We start from the raw sequence: 22,904 nt of genomic DNA on the forward strand, positions 1-22,904 counted from the left end.
TAGAAGTAGTGTGGTGGAGGATGGAGTTTCTGCTGTTGGTTCACTTGCAGTCATATTCACACCCACTCACTCATTGTTACTGAGACCATCAGTTTATCTCCCTTTGTAACTGTTCCTGATTTGACTCTTCCCAGGTCTCGGCAGATCGAATCGGCTTGCTTTAGTGGCACTGCTGCCTTCATGGAGGTTCGGATTCAGTCTGTGGTTGTCGAGTTCATTCTCAATCATGTGGATGTCCTATTCAGCTCCAAGCTTAGCTCTGTAATCCGGGAGGGAGCAGGTACGTTTCAGTCCACACCCCCATACCATTGAGTGAGTCCATATGTCGTCAAACTACTGTGAGCACACAAGCACTTTTGGACATCGTACTTCAGTACGATGCATTGTGCTAGGAGATGTTGCAGCATAAATTTGTGGAGTAATAGAGTTAAATTACAGAATGGTAGGTGATCCTTGAGTTAAGTGCCGCAGTTGATCTGATCAACATTTTGAAGATGGGGGAGTGTTTTTTGGTGCTTGGAGTGATGAGGACTTTGGAAGCAGTTTAAATTAGAACCAGGATTGTTAAAGGTACAGTTTAGGAATATTTCACATTCAAAGGATGCTAGAAGTTTGGAACTCTTTGGAAAACGATAATTGGTACTCGGTTGGTGTTTAATTCTAATCTGAATTTGATACATCTTTGACCAACAAAAGTCACAGAGTCATTCTGCACTTCAGCCTTGCTCACTAAGATTCTCATCTAAGCTAGTCCCATTTGCCTGTGTTTAGTCTATATCCCTCTAATTCCCCTCAGGTTACTATTAAATCTCTCTCCTCTCATCTTGTAACTATTTCCTGCAGTTCTTGATTCCCCTACTCTGGGGCAAAGACTGTGTGTATTCACCCTATCTATGCTCCTCATGATTTTATACACCTACTCCTATATCTTATGGTCTGACAATCTCTCATTCTCCCATGCTCAATAAAAAGTTCCAACCTGCCCAACCTCTCTCCGTAACTCAATCCCTCAAGTCCCTGTAACATCTCCATAAATCTCCTCTGCACTTTTTCCAGGTGACCAAAACTGAGTACAATATTCCAAACGTGTCCTCACCAACATCTTGTGTGACTATCCAGATGAAGGTCTTGATTTGAAAAATTGACTATCCATTTCCTTCCACAATGCTGCCTGACCCACTGAATTCATCCAATAGCCCATTATTTGCTTTCTAAAGATCCCCACCCCCTCCTTTCTTCCACCCCTCCTTTCTTCCACCCCCCCCTCTTCCACCTTCCTCCCACCCCTCCCCCACCAACACACACGGCTGAGCGGATGCATTTTTCACACTGATAGCTTGTTCCAAACATTCATTGTGCTGAGGTGATGGGTGCAGATACAAGTGCAACATTTAAAAAGCATTTGCACTTGGATAGAAAGGGTGTAGAGGGATGTGGCCAAATGGGATTAGTTTTGTTGTTCGGTAATAATGAGAGCTGAATGGTACTATCTCTGCTGTATAATTTTATGATTCTGTGACTGTCCATGAATGAGAGGTTATTAGATCAGACTATCTGGGAGTGAGTGGCCAAGAGATCAGCTCTTTGGGTGTAAGGTGCTAGGAGAAGAAGGTAGAACATAAGAAATAGTTTGAGACAATCAGACTATGTTACACTCTCAGTTTTGCTCTGCTGTTGTGGCTGACTCGATCTTTGGTTCTAGCTCCATTTTTTTAACGCAATGAATTGCCACCTTGTTCAAAAAAAATTTATCTGAAGCTGTACTGAATGGGGAAAATTTCAAATATTTAAATTTGAGAGGAAATTCCTCCACATCAGTCCTCAGTGCTCAACCTCTTCTCCTGAAAGCTTGTCCCCATATTCTTGGATCTCTCAAATATCCTCTTGGCAATTGCTCCTCAGAATCTTTCATTTTCCAATGAGATCAGGTCTTATTTTTAAGAAGAGTAAAAGCATAACCTTTGAGGGTCACCTCTTCATCCCAGGAATTAATCTCATGATTTTCTACTCTGTCACCTCTCTGTCAAGTGTGTCTTCTTCTTGGACAGGGAGATCTAACGAGTGTTTAGCCCTCCATCATTGGTGCAGAAAAGGCCAGCCTTCCATTTGCTTTACAAATTACTTCCTGCACTTGAATATTAACTTCATGTAACCCCGATTCCTTCTGAGCACCTTCGTCTGGTCAGGGAGAGCGAGGAGGTGATAGAGAGGAGTGGAAGGCAGGTGGTCACGCCGGGGCCACGGGAGGCAGACAAGTGGGTCACGGTTAGGAGAGGGAAGGGGAAAAGGCAGGTGATGAGGAGTACCCCGGCGGCTGTGCCCCTTAACAACAGGTACTCCTGTTTGAGTACTGTTGGGGGGGACAGCTTACCCGGGGGAAGCGACAGTGGCCCTGCCTCCGGCACAGAGTCTGGCCCTGTAGCTCAGAAGGGTAGGGCAAGGAAGAGGAGGGCAGTTGTGATAGGGGACTCGATAGTAAGGGGGTCAGATAGGCGATTCTGTGGACGCAGTCCAGAGACTCGGATGGTAGTTTGCCTCCCTGGTGCCAGGGTCCGGGATATTTCTGATCGTGTCCAAGATATCCTGAAGTGGGAGGGTGAAGAGCCAGAGGTCCTGGTACATATAGGTACCAATGACATAGGTAGGAAAAGGGATGAGGTCCTGAAAGAAGAATATAGGGAGCTAGGAAGGGAGTTGAGAAAAAGGACCGCAAAGGTAGTAATCTCGGGATTACTGCCTGTGCCACGCGACAGTGAGAGTAGGAATGCGATGAGGTGGAGGATAAATGCGTGGCTGAGGGATTGGAGCAGGGGGCAGGGATTCAAGTTTTTGGATCATTGGGACCTCTTTTGGCGTAGGTGTGACCTGTACAAAAAGGACGGGTTACACTTAAATCCTAGGGGGACCAATATCCTGGCAGGGAGATTAGCGGGGGCTACTGAGGTGACTTTAAACTAGAATGGTTGGGGGGTGGGAATCAAATTAAAGCGGCTAGGTGTGAGGAGGTTAGTTCACAACAGAGGGATGGGAACCAGTGCAGAGAGACAGAGGAGTGTAAAGTGAGCGTAGAAGCAAAAAGTACAAAGGGGAAAAGTAAAAGTGGCAGGCCGACAAATCCAGGGCAAGCATTAAAAAGGGCTAAGAGAGTTGTAAAAGAGCGCCTGAAGGCTTTATGTGTCAATGCAAGGAGCATTCGTAATAAGGTGGATGAATTGAAAGTGCAGATTGTTATTAATGATTATGATATAGTTGGGATCACAGAGACATGGCTCCAGGGTGACCAGGGATGGGAGCTCAACGTTCAGGGATATTCAATATTCAGGAGGGATAGACACGAAGGAAGGGGAGGTGGGGTGGCGTTGCTGGTTAAAAAAGAGATTAACGCAATAGAAAGGAAGGACATAAGCCGGGAAGATGTGGAATCGATATGGGTAGAGCTGCGTAACACTAAGGGGCAGAAGACGCTGCTGGGAGTTGTGTACAGGCCACCTAACAGTAGTAGTGAGGTCGGAGATGGTATTAAACAGGAAATTAGAAATGTGTGCAATAAAGGAACAGCAGTTATAATGGGTGACTTCAATCTACATGTAGACTGGGTGAACCAAATTGGTAAAGGTGCTGAGGAAGAGGATTTCTTGGAATGTATGCGGGATGGTTTTTTGAACCAACATGTCGAGGAACCGACTAGAGAGCAGGCTATTCTGGACTGGGTTTTGAGCAATGAGGAAGGGTTAATTAGCGATCTTGTCGTGAGAGGCCCCTTGGGTAAGAGTGACCATAATATGGTGGAATTCTTCATTAACATGGAGAGTGACGTAGTTAATTCAGAAACAAAGGTTCTGAACTTAAAGAGGGGTAACTTTGAAGGTATGAGACATGAATTAGCTAAGATAGACTGGCAAATGACACTTCAAGGATTGACGGTGGATATGCAATGGCAGGCATTTAAAGGTTGCATGGATGAACTACAACAATTGTTCATCCCAGTTTGGCAAAAGAATAAATCAAGGAAGGTAGTGCACCCGTGGCTGACAAGAGAAATTAGGGATAGTATCAATTCCAAAGAAGTAGCATACAAATTAGCCAGAGAAAGTGGCTCACCTGAGGACTGGGAGAAATTCAGAGTTCAGCAGAGGAGGACAAAGGGCTTAATTAGGAAGGGGAAAAAAGATTATGAGAGAAAACTGGCAGAGAACATAAAAACGGACTGTAAAAGCTTTTATAGATATGTAAAAAGGAAAAGACTGATAAAGACAAATGTAGGTCCCCTGCAAACAGAAACAGGTGAATTGATTATGGGGAGCAAGGACATGGCAGACCAATTGAATAATTACTTTGGTTCTGTCTTCACTAAGGAGGACATAAATAATCTTCCAGAAATAGTAAGGGACAGAGGGTCCAGTGAGATGGAGGAACTGAGCGAAATACATGTTAGTAGGGAAGTGGTGTTAGGTAAATTGAAGGGATTGAAGGCAGATAAATCCCCAGGGCCAGATGGTCTGCATCCCAGAGTGCTTAAGGAAGTGGCCCAAGAAATAGTGGATGCATTAGTGATAATTTTTCAAAACTCGTTAGATTCTGGACTAGTTCCTGAGGATTGGAGGGTGGCTAATGTAACCCCACTTTTTAAAAAAGGAGGGAGAGAGAAACCGGGGAATTATAGGCCGGTTAGCCTAACGTCGGTGGTGGGGAAACTGCTGGAGTCAGTTATCAAGGATGTGATAACAGCACATTTGGAAAGCGGTGAAATGATCGGACAAAGTCAGCATGGATTTGTGAAAGGAAAATCATGTCTGACGAATCTCATAGAATTTTTTGAGGATGTAACTAGTAGAGTGGATAGGGGAGAACCAGTGGATGTGGTATATTTGGATTTTCAAAAGGCTTTTGACAAGGTCCCACACAGGAGATTAGTGTGCAAACTTAAAGCACATGGTATTGGGGGTAAGGTATTGGTGTGGGTGGAGAATTGGTTAGCAGACAGGAAGCAAAGAGTGGGAATAAACGGGACCTTTTCAGAATGGCAGGCGGTGACTAGTGGGGTACCGCAAGGCTCAGTGCTGGGACCCCAGTTGTTTACAATATATATTAATGACTTGGATGAGGGAATTAAATGCAGCATCTCCAAGTTTGCGGATGACACGAAGCTGGGTGGCAGTGTTAGCAGTGAGGAGGATGCTAAGAGGATGCAGGGTGACTTGGATAGGTTGGGTGAGTGGGCAAACTCATGGCAGATGCAATTTAATGTGGATAAATGTGAAGTTATCCACTTTGGTGGCAAAAATAGGAAAACAGATTATTATCTGAATGGTGGCCGATTAGGAAAAGGGGAGGTGCAACGAGACCTGGGTGTCATTATACACCAGTCATTGAAAGTGGGCATGCAGGTACAGCAGGCGGTGAAAAAGGCGAACGGTATGCTGGCATTTATAGCGAGAGGATTCGAGTACAGGAGCAGGGAGGTACTACTGCAGTTGTACAAGGCCTTGGTGAGACCACACCTGGAGTATTGTGTGCAGTTTTGGTCCCCTAATCTGAGGAAAGACATCCTTGCCATAGAGGGAGTACAAAGAAGGTTCACCAGATTGATTCCTGGGATGGCAGGTCTTTCATATGAAGAAAGACTGGATGAACTGGGCTTGTACTCGTTGGAATTTAGAAGATTGAGGGGGGATCTGATTGAAACGTATAAGATCCTAAAGGGATTGGACAGGCTAGATGCGGGAAGATTGTTCCCGATGTTGGGGAGGTCTAGAACGAGGGGTCACAGTTTGAGGATAGAGGGGAAGCCTTTTAGGACCGAGGTTAGGAAAAACTTCTTCACACAGAGAGTGGTGAATCTGTGGAATTCTCTGCCACAGCAAACTGTTGAGGCCAGTTCATTAGCTATGTTTAAAAGGAAGTTAGATATGGCCCTTGTGGCTACAGGGGTCAGGGGGTATGGAGGGAAGGCTGGGTTCTGAGTTGGATGATCAGCCATGATCATAATAAATGGCGGTGCAGGCTCGAAGGGCCGAATGGCCTACTCCTGCACCTATTTTCTATGTTTCTATGTTTCTATTTAACACTTTCACACAGTTTATCTCATTCTCTGTTCTGCTTTTGTTCCTGTCATAATGAATAACCTCACATTTGCATGCTGTCTTTTTGTTCATTCATTTAACATCTGAATCGTTTTCCTAACAGCAATGACTTTATACTCTGTCCTCATAATTTATATGCCACCTATTTTTGGATAGCCAATGCACTGCACAAGTTCCAAGTTGCCAGCTTTAAAATGAGGCATTTATCTGTCTGTCTTGTTTTCTGTTCATTAACCCATCCTTTTGTCCAAATTTGTGTATTGCCATTACCATAAGCAGAGAAAATTTGTATCAAGATCTTCTTGTAAGGTAACCTTTGTGTCCTATTGAAAAGCGTTTTGGAAATTGAAATGCAGTCCAGCCACTGGTAACTGTAATTATATCGTCAAATAGCTACAATTATATCTTAAAAGAAATTTGTTGAACACAATTACCTTTTAATTGCTCTATTATCACTGCCTTATCAACACCCTTCAGCATTTTCCTGACAACTGGCCGGTAGTTAATTCTGTACCTCCATTCTTGATTAGATTTGTTATGTTTGCAGCATTCCAATCTACTGGAAGTGCTCTAGGTTCTAACATTGTACCTTTTAAACTAATTTCCCAATGTACTTTAGCCATTGTATGTCGAAGTAATTCTCTTCAATTTATTTTAAGACTTAATGTTTGTTGCCCTCTACCTGAAATTTCATTATGATCTAAGTAAAGCGGGTTCCCACATTGAGTACACAATTATTGTTCAAGGAAATTACCTTGGATGCATTTCACGAATTCATCCTTTAGAATATCTTTACCATCTAGGTTACCTAAGTTTAGATGAAAACAAATTTGCCACTGTACCATGAGTTACAAAGCACTTTATTTGTTGGTCGAATAACCACAGTTAAGGAGCCCACCTGCGCTCTTGTCTTGCCTCTTTTTAACTCCATCTGATTCTACTTGTTGGTTTCTGGGCTAAAATCCTTTCTCCATTTTGTCCTAAAATCATCCTTCATTATACAAGCTACCCTTTTACCCTTATACTTCCCACCCTTTTCTATTTCACTCTTCTTTCTGGTCAAAGCCCTGTTCCTAACTTTCAGAATCAGGTTTATTTTTATCACTGGCATGTGACGTGAAATTTGTTAACTTAGCAGCAGCAGTTCAATGCAATACATAATATAGAATAGAAAAAAATAATTATTAAAATAAATGATATTAGTAAGTAAATGACAGTGTACGTATATTGAATAGATTTTAAAAAGTGCAAAAAGAAATAAATACTGTATATTTTAAAAAAGTGAGATAGTGTCCAAGGGTTCAATGTCCATTTAGGAATCAGATGGCAGAAGGGAAGAAGCTTTCTTGAATCGCTGAGTGTGTGCCTTCAGGCTTCTGTACCTCCTACCTGATGGTAACAGTGAGAAAGGACATGCCCTGGGTGCTGGGGGTCTTTAATTAATGGACGTTGTCTTTCTGAGACACCACTCCCTGAAGATGTCCTGGGATGAAGGAGCTGACTAGATTTACAACCCTCTGCAGCTTCTTTTGGTCCTATGCAGTAGCCCCCCCCCCCACCCATACCAGACAGTGATGCAGCCTGTCAGAATGCTCTCCACAGTACATCTATAGAAATTTTTGAGTGTATTTGTTGACATGCCAAATCTCTTCAAATTCCTAATGAAGTATAGTCACTGTTTTGCCTTCTTTATAACTGCATCGATATGTTGGGACCAGGTTAGATCCTCAGAGATCTTGACATCCAGGAACTTGAAACTGCTCACTCTCTCCACTTCTGATCCCTCTATGATGGTTGGTATGTGTTCCTTCGCCTTACCCTTCCCAAAGTCCACAATCAGCTCTTTGGTCTTACTGACGTTGTGCCAGGTTGTTGCTGCGGCACCACTCCACTAGTTGGCATATCTCACTCCTGTACACCCTCTCGTCAGCATCAGCAAATTTATAGATGGTACTTGAGCTATGCCTAGCCACATAGTCATGTGTATATAGAGAGTCGAGCAGTGGGCTAAGCACACACCCCTGAGGTGTGCCAGTGTTGATCATCAGCAAGGAGGAGATGTTATCGCCAATCCACACAGATTGTGGTCTTCTGGTTAGGAAGTCAAGGATCCAATTGCAGAGGGAGGTACAGAGGCCCAGGTTCTGTAACTTCTCAATCAGGATTGTGGGAATGGTGGTATTAAATGCTGAGCTATAGTCGATGAACATCATCCTGACATGGGTATTTGTGTTATCCAGGTGGTCTAAAGCCGTGTGGAGAGTCATTGAGAGTGCGTCTGCTGTTGACCTATTGTGGCAATAGGCCAATTAGGTCCAGGTCCTTGCTGAGGCAGGAGTTCAGTCTAGTCATGACCAACCTCTCAAAGCATTTCATCACTGTCGATGTGAGTGCTTCCGGGAGATAGTCATTAAGGCAGCTCTCATTATTCTTCTTAGGCACTGGTATAATTGTTGCCTTTTTGAAGCAAGTGGGAACTTCTGCCTGTAGCAGTGAGAGATTGAAAATGTCTTTGAATTCTCCCACCAGTTGGTTGGCACAGGTTTTCAGAGCCTTACCAGGTACTCCATCAGGACCTTCCGCCTTGCGAGGGTTCACTCTCTTTAAACACAGTCTAACATCGGCCTCTGAGACGGAGATCCACAGGGTCATCAGGTGCAACAGGGATCTTCACAGCCGTATTTGTGTTCTCCCTTTCAAAGCGTGCATCGAAGGCGTTGAGTTCATCTGGTAGTGAAGCATCGCTGCCATTCATACTATTGGGTAGGTAAAAAGGACGACACTTAACTGCTAGATATTCCTGGTCTGGTGAGCAGAATTGGGACAGCACTGATATATTTGTGCACCAAGAAGAGTTGATCATGAGGCAATACTCCTCCACCTCTGCTTTTGAGAGACTCTATAGACCTATCCTGATGGTATATAGTAAACCCATTGATCTGAATCGCTGCATCCGGTATGGAAGGGGTTAACCAGGATTCCGTGAAACGAAGGACACACGTGGTCCTAATAAACCTCTGATTCAGCACCCTGGCTCTGAGATCATCGATTTTATTCATCAGAGACTGCACGTTTGCCAGCAAGATGGTCAGAAGAGGAAGTTTAAAACCCTGTTTCCTTAAATGCACTTGTAACCCCGCTCTGCGCCCGTGCTTCCTCCGAGGTAGCCTACGTGGGTGCTTCCGACCACTATCAGTGTGTTTCCATTAGCTTTAAGCAGCAATAGCTCATTTAAGTGCATTAAGACATCTTTGACTGTACTGACCTTGGAAGCAGTTGTGCTTTTTAGCCGTATCAGGCTGAAATGGGAATATTTAATCGTATCCATTGAGAGTACTGCTGCCACTCGAGTCACGCCTAGGTGCCCCGGAAGACAGAGAACTTTAATCATTCTGGAATCAATTCTCAGTGTGGACTTGAAGATAAAACATACTTCGTGCTTGCAGTTAATGTCTTCGTACAAATATTTTGAGTATTCAGATTAAGAGCACTTTTTGTCATGTTACTGTTGGATTCTGATGCATAAAACTTGTTGCTTACGATCGATTTATTAAGTGTTCCAGTTGAGGTGACATTTCACTTGTAAGTCTTTCAGAGTCATCTATTGTATCTAGTGCTCCTGGTAAGGCCTCCTCTACATCAATAAGACCCGATGCAGATTGGGGGACCACTTTGTCGAGCATCTTTTCTCTGTCCACTCCAAAAGGCAGGTTCTCCCATTTCCATTCTACTTCCAATTCCAAACATGTCTGTCCTTGACTGCCATAATGAGGGCCAACTCAGGTTGGAGAAGCAACTCTTCATATTCTGTTTGGGTAACCCGATGGCATGAACATTGATTTTTCTAACTTCTGCTAGTCATCTCTCTGTCTGTCTGTCTCTCTGTTTCTGTGTCTCTTTGTCTGCGTCTGTGTGTATCTGTCTCTCTCTCTCTCTCTCACTCTCTCTCTCTCACTCTCTCTCTCTCTCTCTCTCTCCCTCTCCCTCCCTCCGTCTCTCTCTCTCACACTTACACTCTCGCTCTCTCTCTCTTTCTCCATTCTGGTTACCTCTCACCCCTTCTTCTCCCCTGCCTTCATGACCTATCCATCATCTCCCTTTAGTTCCCTACCTACTTTCCTTTATTCTATGGTCCACTATGATCTCCTATTAGATTCCTTCTTCTTCAACCCTTTACCTCTTCCATCTATCACCTCCTACCCTCTCCCACCAATGCACCTTCCCCTATCACCTACTAGCTTATACTCCTCACCCTCCTCACACCTTCATATTTTGACTTCTGCCCACTTCCTTTGCAGTCTTAATAAAGGGTCTTGGCCCGAAATGTTGACTGTTTGTTCACCTCTGTAGATGCTGCCTGACCTGCTGAGTACCTCCAGCATTTTGTGTGTATTGCTCAAGATATTCCAAAATTATTTCCCTCATATTTTTAAGTCAGTTGATTAATACCAGTTTATCACTGAAATATAACTTTTAGTGAGCCCTTTGAAAGCTGTCTATTGCCATGTTGCTTGTCAAAGATGTCTGTTCCAGGTAATTGTTCCTTTTTCTTATCAGTTCCTTCGCTTTGCTTAGCAGGACATATATCTTTGTCTCGGCCCAAGTCCTTGCTGGTGTCATCCCCTTCCACAAAACTGCTGACTTTGGAGGAAGCCCAGGCTCGAACTCAGGTACAAATCAGCTCCCCTCTCACTTCAGACAGCAAGTACATCGAGGTCGGTGAAGGGCCTGCAGCATTACAGGGACGCTTCCATACGGTCATTGACTTCCCAATTGACAGGTAAGTGGAATCATCACCATCTGAAATGTTTTCATTGCCAAAGTAGTTTAGAAATCTACATGGCATTAATCTGTGATGGTAGCACTCCGGGAAGCATTTCTGATTGCTCACTCCCTCTCCCCACCACCCTCCCATTTCTGAAGCAAAGGGGAAGAGTTGTGATGGAGATTGGTGGTATGGAGAAGTCGTTCTTCACAAAACTGGCCTCATATCCCTTCAACTGCCTTGTTTCCTGTCAGTTACCCTCAAAACAGGTCCAAATATTTGTTGCCAATCTGATTACATTGATTCAATTGCCATTCTAGTTTTCAGGACCATTCTGTAGCATTTGGTAAAGTAATTGCTCTGACAGCTGTCACAGTTTTCAAAGTTAAGGGTGTCGGAATGCACAAATTTAGATGCTGCTGGAAATACTCATCAGGCCAGGATATAGTATGAAAGAAAGAGCCACCATTTCAGGACAATGACTTTCCTTCAGAAAGATCTGACTTACTTACTTATGAAACAGGAGGAGGCCATTTGGCCCATCAAATCCATGGACCTTCCCAATTGTTGACCATTTGTCAATGGAACTAGGTTAGGAAACTCACTAGGCAACTTTTAATTAATCAGAGCTCACACTTTATTGTCTCTGCACAAACAACCAAGTCACTATGTTAACCCCAGGCCAAAAATTTAAGACATGAATTCTACTGTTCCCATTGTACCTATTCTCACGCGGATCACTTTTCCGATTTATAACACTGAAATAGGGGATCTCCATTGGCCAGACGATCAATCCTTTCTTTTCCCAGCCCCTGGCATGGGGGTTCTTTGCGATGATGATTCTCTGGAAAAAGTTATTGCTGATAGCACAATCGAAATGTCCACTTTTGTATTCATTCCTTATCAATTCAAATATTGCCTTTCAATGTTTTTGGCTATATATCACCTGCTTGACCTTTAACACCTTTTTATTGGCTCCGATCCAGAGGTAACACCTTGTAATTTATGGCTCTTTGTTCTCTTCAGTAGCCAGCTCAAATTACTCCAGGCAGGCACAGACCCTAACATTCACAAACCTGCATGTTATATTATATCAAAGAACACCTCACAAATAACTTCTTCTTTAGAAATGATCTCTAGTCCAGCAAATTACCTGAAACATCATTGTGTCTACTTTAAAACACAGAAAGCAACGCAACTTCACAGACATCCCACCCTGCAAAAACTCATTTCAGGGAGGTAGCACCATCAATTTGCGGGAGACTCCTGGAACTTCCAGGAGAGGTGGGATATCTGCAATAGAGTAGCTCCTTAGCAGCTAGCCAGCTAGTTTAAATAACGTTAGCTATGCTAATAAACGAATGATACCTGTTAATCTCACCTCAACATGTCTTTTACAGTCTTAACCCACCATGGGCAATAGAAAAGTCACTGTTGCACACAATGCGGCGAGCAACACTGTCATTATTTTGACCCCTATTAGGCAGGGGTACACTTTAGTGTAGTCTGGGGTGACGTACGTTTTATATTTTTTTTTGGAACACTCTGCCATGGTGCACGCTCGTGCTCTCTCTCTCATGGGCGCTCTCGTGCTCTGTCTCTCTCTCTCTCTCTCTCTCTCTCTCTCGTGGTTGCGTGCGTTCTCTCTCTGTCTGTCTGTCTCTCTCTCTTTCTCTTGGTCTTGCTCGCTCGCTTTCTCTCAAAAAAATTGATTTCTGGGACATTTTATATAAATTGCGGGCATCAGGGAGCCACTATTAATATGCGGAACTTCCGGGAGTGGTGAGATGTCTGACTTCATCTCACAGAATGGAGGATGTAAAACAGTTCAACAAAATGGCAGCCTCCATCTCCAAGCACATGGTGGCAAGAAGAAAGACAATTGCTCTGTCTTCTTCCGCTGTCCTTGACCCATTCAAGTTTGATATTTTCTTCCTTATTTTAAATCCACCATGGCCAACACAACAGAGCAATCCCATTAGTCTCATTTCCTTATAAACCCAGCAGCCTTGTCTCTCTCACAAGTCCATCAATTCCCCTTTGATTCTTTTACACTGAGAGGTAATGTGCAGCAGACTGTTAACCACCAGCATTCTTCGGGATGTGAGAGGAACTGGAACACCTATGGGAAACCCACTGACTCATAAGAACACATAGATTCTCATAGGCAGTACGCAAGGGAGGGATGAAATCTGGTGCCTGGAGCTCTGAGGCAGCTGTATGAACATGGCACCACTCTGTCTCCCAGGCATCATTGATCCCAGACATAAACTCTGTGTCTATTTCCATAGATGCTGCATGCCCAGTTGGGCATTAATGAACTTGTAATGTTAGTTTTCCATCGTCTGCAGTTTTTTGCTTCTTGCATGATAACTCACGTTGTTATCACTCAACCTGCATGACTGTTTCAAATACAGAGTGGCCAAATATTTAACAGAGACTCTTTTACCATCGTTATCTAGGAAGAGGACAACCAGCAAATCGAAGAAGTCACCTGTTGGCACTTGGCGCTCTTTCTTCAACCTTGGCAGATCCTCGTCTGTGGTCAAACGGAAACTACATCGTAATCCCAGTGAACCATCAGAGATGAAATCCATGGTTTTGACAGGTGGGTGATGACAAGGGTTAGTTGTGCTTTAATTCTTGATAATTCTTGATGCCTTGCTGAAGGCAAAAAAACCACTGCGTTGGTTGGCATGTCACATGAAGATCTACGCTGTTTCTGTTTTAAAAGCTTCAACACAATATGAATCCAAGGGAAACTGAAGCTAAAACATAATAGAAGATAGCACAGAACAGGCCCTTCAGCCCATGATGTTGTGCTAACCTTTTAACGTATTCCAAGATCAATCTAATCCTTCCCTACCACATAGCCCTCCATTTTTCTTTCATCCATGTGTCCCTCTAAGAGTCTCTTAAATATCCTCATTGTATCTGCCTCTACCATGACCCCTGGCAACTCGGCTCACTCATTTCCATTGTACATTTCCCTAAGAACATCTGTTCCCCATTTTAAGTTATCAAGTTCCTGCCTAATTGCATTTATGGTTAGCCCTCCCGAATTAAATACTTTCCCATACTGCCTGCTGCTATTCTTGTCTGAAGGTCAGGGATTTGAGGTTACTATCTTCGAAATACTCACCCATGGAGAGATCTGCCACCTGACCGTGTTCATTGCCTAGTGCCATATCCAATATGGCCTCTCCTCTAGTCGGCCTTTCCGCACAAATTCTGCCCCATCTAAAGCCCTTGTTCTAAGGAGGAACCAATTAATATTAGGGAATTTGAAGTCACCCATGAAAAGAACTGTGTTATTTTTTGCTCCTTTCCAAATTCTGCCTCCCGATCTGCACCTTAGTGTCTTTGTCGCTCTTGGGGGGTGGGGGGGCACGGGGAATCTATAGAATATTCTCAGTAGAGTGATTGCTCCATTCCTGTTTCTGTCTTCAACCCACACTGACTCAGTAGATGATCCTTACGTCCTCCGTTTCTGCAGCTGTGATTCTACTCCTGATTACAATGCCACTACCCTTCCTCTTTTATCTCCCTCTCTGTCCCTTTTGAAACATCTAAACCCCAGAATGTCCAGCATCTATTCCTGCCCTTGTGACAGCCAAGTCTCTGTAGTGGCCACAATGTTGTTCCATGTACTGGTTCATCACCCTGTTCCTGATAATTCTCATATTAAAGTAAATGCATTTCAACCCATCCAACTGACTACTTTTATGCCCTACCCACCTCCTATCCTTCTTCACAGTCTCTACACACTGCATCTACCTTTTACACTGTTACAAGGATTACTCCTTGGTCATAATGATCAGAGAGGTACAGGGAGAATCTGTATTTACTGACAAGTATCTTTATTGTCTAAACTAACAAGCATGTGAATTCATGCACGAAGTACCTGTTTGCACACCCACTAGGTTTCCCTGACTCTCCTGAATAGTCAAAGAATAGAAAAGTTAATATCCAGGCAAGGGAGGCTTTGCTGGTCAGGCGTTCCTCGTAGTCCCAATCCACTGTTTTACATAGGGTTGCTCACACTTGTATCTGTAATCGTTATTCTCCAGAATTGTTGCTGCTTTGCATTCAAAGCCTCTGCTTTTATATTCATTCCTTACCAGTTCAAGCATCCTCAATGTCGTTAGCTATGGGTCATCTGACTGACCTATAACACGTTATTGGCTCTGATCCAAACCAGCTTCCATTTATTGCCCTCTTCTGCAAATGACAACTGGTAATTTTATGGCTCTTTGTTCTAAGTCAGTTACCAAGCCAGTAACTAGCTTGAATCACTCAGGGAAGGCACAGACCCCTTTCACAAACCTGCATGTTATATCTAACCAAAGAACACCTCACAAATAATTTCTTATTTGGAGGTAATATCTAGTCCAGGTGATTACCCGAAGCATGATTGTGTCTACTCTAAAACACTGATTCTGCCAAGCAAAACCATTTTACAAAATAGAGTATGCGGAGCAGCTTCACAAATGGCAGCCTCCGTTCCTTTGACCTCAAGGCAAGAACAAAGACATTTGGTCTGTCTGCTTTCACTGTCCTTGATTCATTGGAATTCACTGATTTTTAGACTGTAGTTCTTTCTGGCCAACAACACCAGCTGTCCCATCTTCTGACCTATCACTCTTCTTCTCCAGGCCCTGAAAACCTAGTTTAAATCCACCCCAACAGCTCTAGCAATCTGCCTGCAAGAACATTGGTCTTCTTGAATTCAGGTGTAATCTGTCCCTTTTATATAGGTCATACCTTCCCCAGAAGAGATCCCAATGATCCACAAATCTGAAATCCTGCTCCCTGCACCAATCCCTCAGCCACACATTCATCTACCAAATCCTATTCTGACCCTCACTGATGTGTGGCACAGGCAGCAACCCTTCAGCTTCCTACCTAGCTCTCTTATCCATTCATCACTTTTCCTTGCTCTGTCATTGGTATCAATATGAACCATGGTTTCTGGCTGCTCATCCTCCCCCTTAAGAATGCTGTGGACTTGATCTGAGCCATCCCTGACCCTGATACTTGGGAGGCAACTTACCATCTGAGTTCTCTTTCACATCCACAGAATCTCCTGTTTGTTGCCCTAACTACTGAATCCTTTATCACCACTGCCCTCCTCTTCTCACCCCTACCCTTCTGAGTCACAGAGCCAGAACCTGCCAGACTCAGGCCCAGTCATCTAATCCTTACTGGTGGAGGTTTAAAGTTATTGACTCAGTAGCAACTGAGTTGTGACTGTCTGATTTCATCCTGTTCTTTTGTGATTCTGTTTTATCAGCAAAGGGTGATTCAGGAACACTTCGTTCTGCGAAAAGTGAAGAGTCTCTTTCATCTCTGCACAATGTGGAAGGTATGTACAAAGTGCACAGCTAGTTTGTATGTTTTACTACATGTTGCGGTATTTGCTGCAAGTTTCACTCTTGTAATGTGGCATGGTGTATGTATGATTAAAGTATGTCTTTGATGTATAATAGTTTAGCATTTCACTAGAGCTGTCAACACTAGCAGTTCAGACAGCATCTGTGGAAAGAGAAACAGCTAACATTTCAGGTCAAAGAAATGGAAAAATAAAAACAAGTTAGTTTTATTTTACAAAGATGATGTGAGAGTGTGAGAGTAGGTGTCAGAGTACTGGAGATTGCTCATAAAAAATGTGTAGGGATAAGCCACACAATTAAGGCCAGCCAACTGAATCTCTATCACGGAAACACTAAGACACTTGGAAAATTGTTACCTGATATAAAATAGCTCTTGTATGGATTGTTTGAAAGCAACTTGTGTTTCTCTAACTGGTTTGAAATGTACTTAACTGAGAAGGTTGATGAAAAGAATGTATACATTTGGGCTACACTATGACACAGCATTTAGTGGTACTGCCTCTCAGCTTCAGATATTCAGATCTACTTACTAAAGTGCTCTCTGAGAGTAGAATTTGCATGTTATTCCGGTGACTGGCTCTATTTCCTCCAGCTTCTCCAGTTTATCCCACGTCCCCCAATTGATGTCTGAGGGCTAATTGATCCCTGTATATTACCTTTTACTGTAGCTTAATGCAAAATAATCATAGGATAATAGTGTGGGAGAGAATAGATTGCCGGGTACAGAGAAATTGCCTTGCATGGGACTGCTAGGATTATTCCCCTGGGAGTCATCATGACCCTGATGGGCCAAATTTCCTCTGTCTGTGTCATTGGACTCTTTAGGATAAATTTGAAACACAAAGGAGACTGTTGGAAAAAAAAAAGGTCAATGTAATTAAATGATTGACACAGCCTGATCAGGAAATGAAGGCAGAAAGTGTTTTTCTACACTGCAGCATGATAAATGGAGATATTCCCTCGGGCTCAGTGTCAGAAGTCCTATTTCTCTGATACGTAGTTTGAAAGTGTGGAAATAAGTAAGGAGGACTGACTACCAGGAGTAAGGGACTATTAGAACAGGGGTAAATGATATCATACAGAAAAGTGTTAGTGATACGGTTGGCAGAAAGAGCAGTAGGACACAATTTAGGTTAAATGGAAAATCAAAGATCTGAATATCTCAAATAAAAACAATTGCTAGAAATACTAGCAGATTGGCAGCGTTCTGGGGAGAGGGACATAGAAGGGTTATTGACATGAAACATAATTTCTCTCTCACAATTCGGTATGTTTCCAGATTTTATAAAACAAGTGGGGCCCTGGAATTCAGATTTCAGGATGGAAGGCAAAAAGGATGTATTAAGCCTGTAGAAAATGCTGATTAGACCGTAACTGGATTGGTTGGTCCAATTCAAGTCAGCACACATAAGGAAGGGTGTGAATTTCAATGGAGGAGGCAGAAGAAATTCACAACAGTGGTTCCAGGCAAGAGGAGTTTCAGTTGTATTGACAGACAGGGGACTTACTTACTACCGTTACGATGCTGGCATCTAGGGCAGCAATAAGAGTCCTCCATCTGTGGAGGTGTTCCGAACTTCCTTCATCGTGTCATTAGCTTCCTCTCGGTTTTCACTGTTGTCAGTCATGCAAGTTCCAGGTGGAGGCTCAGGAATGCCATTGCACTCAGGTGTAGAAGGATTCTTCAATGCTGTTTCTGTAATAATTTTGTTTGACCAGTCAGGGTTGTTAGCTGTTGAGCTGAACCCCCAAATCTGGAGACCAGTGGACCACTCTTAGTCTGGTCTCTACCCTTTGATCTGTTTGGCATGGGTGATCCTACCAAAAGCCAAAGCATAAAGCCCTGACTCCAGCCAACATTGCTCTCTGGGTCATTGAGACACACAAACCTCCAAACCATGACAAGGTTGTGGTCCTCTTGGAGCACAAACTGGGGAAGTTAGGGCATAAGATTCTTGAAGCAACAAAGGAGCTTTGATAAAGGTATACATGTATGAAGACTAGCAGTGTGGTGCAGTGGTTGCCACTGCATTCTCACAATGCCAGAGTCTCCTCATTCGATGCTACCTCTGAAGTCGAGTTTGCAAGTTCTGTCTGTGAATGTGGGATTTCCTTTTGGTACTCCTGTTTCCTCCCACATCCCAAAGGATGCTGGAAGATTAATTGTCTACTGTAAATTATCCCTAAGTTGTGCAAGAATTAAAGTACTGCTGATAATATGTGAGAATAAATAAGTTACGGGGGCATATAAATAAGGGAAGGAGGAAAGAGGCTGATGGTATTGCTGTGCCGGGTGCAGGTATGGACCTGATTGACCAAATGACCTCATCTGATATAATGAGATCATGACTTGTTTAGATGGGTAGAGGGAAGCTGTTCCCATTAGTGTCAGGCTCACAGACCAGGAATAGGGGTTTAAATTTTAGAGCAGTTGATGAAAGAGTACTGTGAGGAAACACATTTTTACAGAATAATTTTTGTCTCCAACTTGCTGCCCATAAAGGAGATGGAAACTGTCAGAACTTTCAGAAGCAGTTTGGAGAGGCTATTGAATGAGACTTGCTTGTTCCCTGCAGACAGTGCAGGGAACAAGCAAGGAATGGATCTGATGGGATTGCTGTACAGGAAGTTGGCTTCCTCTGTCCTCCAATGGCTCAATAATTCTGTGAACTGACGCGGACTGACTAAGGTTTTCCTGTATGTTATTATTTTGACAATTGTTTTACATTTCCTCAGTGAAATATTCATTATTGATTCTGGACCAATGTTTTATTTCTGTTGATCAGCACCCAGTGGGACAGATTTAACTTTCAGAGAAGTTGTACTTTTTATTTCTGAAACTGAATTTGTATACTGAGGACTACAGCATACACCCAACGCTTAAACCTTCTCTGCGAATATCTGCCACTCAATTAGAATGCAACTATAATGTTTATTTTTGCAGTTAAAGTAATCTTGAGAGTTAAGTAAATGTTTCCCGTTTCCTTGATATGTGCAATTTGAGGTCAGCTGCTTACTTACAGAGCAACCAATGAATATTAGCTCCTTTCATTCTTGTGGTGCCTTGACCATATGGTTGAAGGATTCCAGATCAAAATATCTTGCATGTTTCAGTGAAACAAAGTCTAGTTTTGCAAAGTTAAAATGACTGAGGTTAAATAAGTGTGAAAAGAATATTTAGGATCTATATTTGGCACCAGATAATGCTGTGGTTCCCTGGGTGATGGTCATTGAACAAAAATGAGTTGTGCTTATTGTATGATCGACTCAGTCTCAGTTGCTACTCACCTTCTCCATTTGAATAAATCATGACTGATGTGTTTGTAGATTGAGTTGCCTAGATTACAGGTTTCCCCTGCCATCCAAAGGTAAAGCGTTCCTATGAAACAGTTCGTAAGCTGGAATGTCGTAAAGCGAAGAAGTAATTACCATTTATTTATATTGGAAAAATTTGTGAGCGTTTGCAGACCCAAAAATAACCTACCAAATCATGCCAAATAACACATAAAACCTAAAATAACAGTAACATATAGTAAAAGCAGGAATGATATGATAAAAACACAGCCTATATACAGTAGAAATACTTCTCTACAATCATTGCCTGCACTGTTCTCCGTAGCGAAAATCTCGCGCAAGCGCTCTGGGCAAAAACACTCTCTCCAGTAACCTTTAAGCTATGAAGCTGCCAAATCATACCAAATAACACCTAAAAATACACAGCCTATATAAAGTAGAAATAATGTATGTACAGTGTAGTATCATTTATGGGAATCGGGAAGACATCGAGCACACATGATGGTGTGTTAGGCTGAGTTGTCGGAGGTTGGGGTTGTGCAGTGGCCCCCACCCTCCAGGCCGCCGACCGATACCGATCCGCAAAGAATGCGGCGGTAGCCGAGACGCACCCAGCACATCTTTAAGAAAAAAGCCAAAATAAACAAGCTAATTAATTAGGTGCCGCCCGGCACGTAAGTGTTGGCCCAGATCAGAGGCGACGCAATTGGCAATCGCCTCTGATCTGGGCCGACATTTACATGCCAGGCGGCACCTAATTAATTAGCTTGTTTATTTCAGCTTTTTTCTTAAAGATGTGCTGGGTGCGTCCCGGCTACCGCTGCATTCTCTGCGGCAATGTGTCTGTCCGCGGCCGGTGGTTTGGGGTGGTGGGACACTGGGGTGTCATCTCATCGTCGATCAGGGCAGGCAGGTCATCTTCTTCTATGTCTGCCTGCCTCGATGTCGAAGGTCGAAGTTTGTCGTCTGCTGAAGGCTTGCTTGACTGCTAGCCTCGCGCATTTTTCTATCATACAGTTCTTTGTAAGCACTCAAACCATCTTGCAAATATGCCCTAAACCGACGTACCCTTTCAAAATTAAAGTCGTACTTTATCATTGCAGCGAAAATCTCACGCAGTTGCCTCATGTTCAGTTCCTGGACGACTTCACTTTCGGTCCGTTCGCTACTGCATTCAGTTTCGATTGTTATCCTTTCCTCTTCCAATTGCATCAGCTCTTCATCTGTCAGTTCTTGGTCATGGGATGCCAAAACCTCTTCAGTATCATCTTCGTCAACTTCCACAAGCCAAACTCACTTTGTCCTTACTTCGTTCACCACGATCAAATTATGTCTAGTTTTACACTAAATGTAACACCCTTATGAGCTCTTTTAGGCTTTTCCGATACCGTAGAACTCATCTTGCTAACGGCTGCTCACAGGCACGTGTTTAAGCAATGCCAGTGAGAATGCAGTTCCGAATCCGGGGGAGAGCGGCTGCTCGGGGCGCACGCTGCCTTTTATCGTGCGCTGCCTTTTTTTGTAACTGTGAAAACACCTTCTGTTAGCTAAAACAGGGAACTAATGTAGGTCTTTCGTAACAGTGAGGTTTCATAAAGTGAATGTTTGAAAAGCGGGGGACACCTGTACTTCAGCATTTCTATGTCCATACATAACAAAAAATGATTACTTTAATTTTTCCATTGACCTACAACCTCCATGGCTTTTTGTTGCAAGCTGCTGCTGCATTGGCCTAGTGTGAAGAACCCTTTCTGGCTTACTCCAAAAGAGTAGATAGAATCTTTGGTTTTCTAAACTCAAAGGAGTTCAGCTCTTTTCCCCCCAAGTAAACTTTCTTCATAATTGAACCCATTTAGCCCTGGTTTCAAGCTGATAAAGCCTGGCTGTACATCTTCAACATCAGTAAGCGTGCTGCCTTGAGCCCAACAAACTGCTTTAAATAAAAACACTTTTTAATCTAAGTACTCAGCAAGTCAGGCACATCAGTGGAAAGAGAAACATAGCTTATGCTTCAGTTTGATCAACATTTATAAGTGCTTTGAATGCCTGGCAAAAATTAAACCTCTCTTCCATCATGTTATGTTCTAACCTCGTGAGTTTTTAAGATTATTTTAGTAATTAATTTTTGGTGATTGTATGCATGAATTTGTTATGGGGTGAGTGGGGTTGACAATACAGTAGGTTTGTGCATACCTTCTTATAGAAGAGACCCTCAACACATTCCTGATTATCCTGAGGAGAGGGGACCTGTCCTCAGCAAATAGTGTTTGTTGAGGTTGAGATGCCTGAAGTTTCAGGTTCTAAGGAATAAAGATTATGAATAGCCTGTCCTGGCCCAACTACATAGATGCTACAGCCGACAAAATTCACCGACACATCGTCTTGTTTAGGAGGCTAAAGAAATTAGTCATGTCTCCATCAACCTTTACCAACTTTTATCAATGCGTCTATCTGGATGCATTACGGCTCGGTATGGCAACTGCTGTGCACGTGGCTGCAAGAAACTGCAGAGAATTGTGGACACAGCTCAGCATGAAAATAGCGTACCCTCCATGAACTCCATCTATACATCTTGCTGCCTCAATAAAGCAGGTAGCACAATCAAAGACCCCAGCCATGCAGACACTGTCCCTTCTCCCTGCTCCCATTGGGCAGAAGATATGAAAGCACATACCACCAGACTCAAGGACAGCTCCTACCCTGCTGTTATTAGACTATTGAATGGTTCCTTAGTATGATGAGGTGGACTCTTGACCTCAGAATACCTTGTTATGTTATTGCACCTTATTGTCTGCCTGCACTGCACTTTCTCTGTAGCTGTTGCTCTTTATTCTGCGTTTTGTTATTGTTTTATCTTGTTTTAACTGAATGCACTTTGTAACAGAATGCACGCCCAGCTTTTCACTGTACCTCAGTATATGTGACAATAATAAAGCAATTCCAAACCTTTGTAGCATACTTAAGCCGTGAAATGGTGTAGATTTATAATCCAATCCATTTCCGAGGGCCTCTTGTGAATTGTTTTATTTTCACCATATAACCAGGTGGTGTTAATTTTAGTCATAGAGTTGTACAGCGCATCAGCTCAGTATGTCCACTCCCAATCATTTTTGCCCATCACACTATTTCATGGCCACAGGCACAAATACCAGAGCCCTGCTGTGTCACTCCTAGCTCCCTCACCACTACTTTTGCTGCACTACTTTTTACCCACTCACTGGGTGTCTCAAGGCTCCCTCCCTGCCCCATGGTCTCACCTCCCCTCTCCCTCTGGCATCCCTCCCTGCCCACCATATTTGACCTGTGCTCATTGGTGCTGTATTCCAATGTTGTACTGCAAGAGTCCTTTGCCCACCAATCTCCAACATC

At 43.2% G+C, this 22,904-nt stretch overlaps 1 protein-coding gene across 6 annotated transcripts in view; it reads left to right on the plus strand.

The window, feature by feature from the left end:
- Positions 1-22,904, plus strand: part of LOC134340898 (rho GTPase-activating protein 32-like) — a 576,830-nt gene that overhangs the window by 531,303 nt on the left and 22,623 nt on the right. For 5 of the 6 annotated variants that reach the window (XM_063038475.1, XM_063038474.1, XM_063038479.1 and 2 more), the window contains 4 exons: positions 135-280; positions 10,659-10,863; positions 13,311-13,456; positions 16,142-16,213. In XM_063038475.1, coding sequence (XP_062894545.1) covers positions 135-280; positions 10,659-10,863; positions 13,311-13,456; positions 16,142-16,213 — 569 coding nt within the window. The remainder of the gene's footprint in view (positions 1-134; positions 281-10,658; positions 10,864-13,310; positions 13,457-16,141; positions 16,214-22,904) is intronic. The other variant, XM_063038478.1, reaches the window with a different exon arrangement.

This window comes from Mobula hypostoma, chromosome X2 (genome assembly GCF_963921235.1).
Source record: "Mobula hypostoma chromosome X2, sMobHyp1.1, whole genome shotgun sequence".
NCBI classification, from domain to species: domain Eukaryota; kingdom Metazoa; phylum Chordata; class Chondrichthyes; order Myliobatiformes; family Myliobatidae; genus Mobula; species Mobula hypostoma.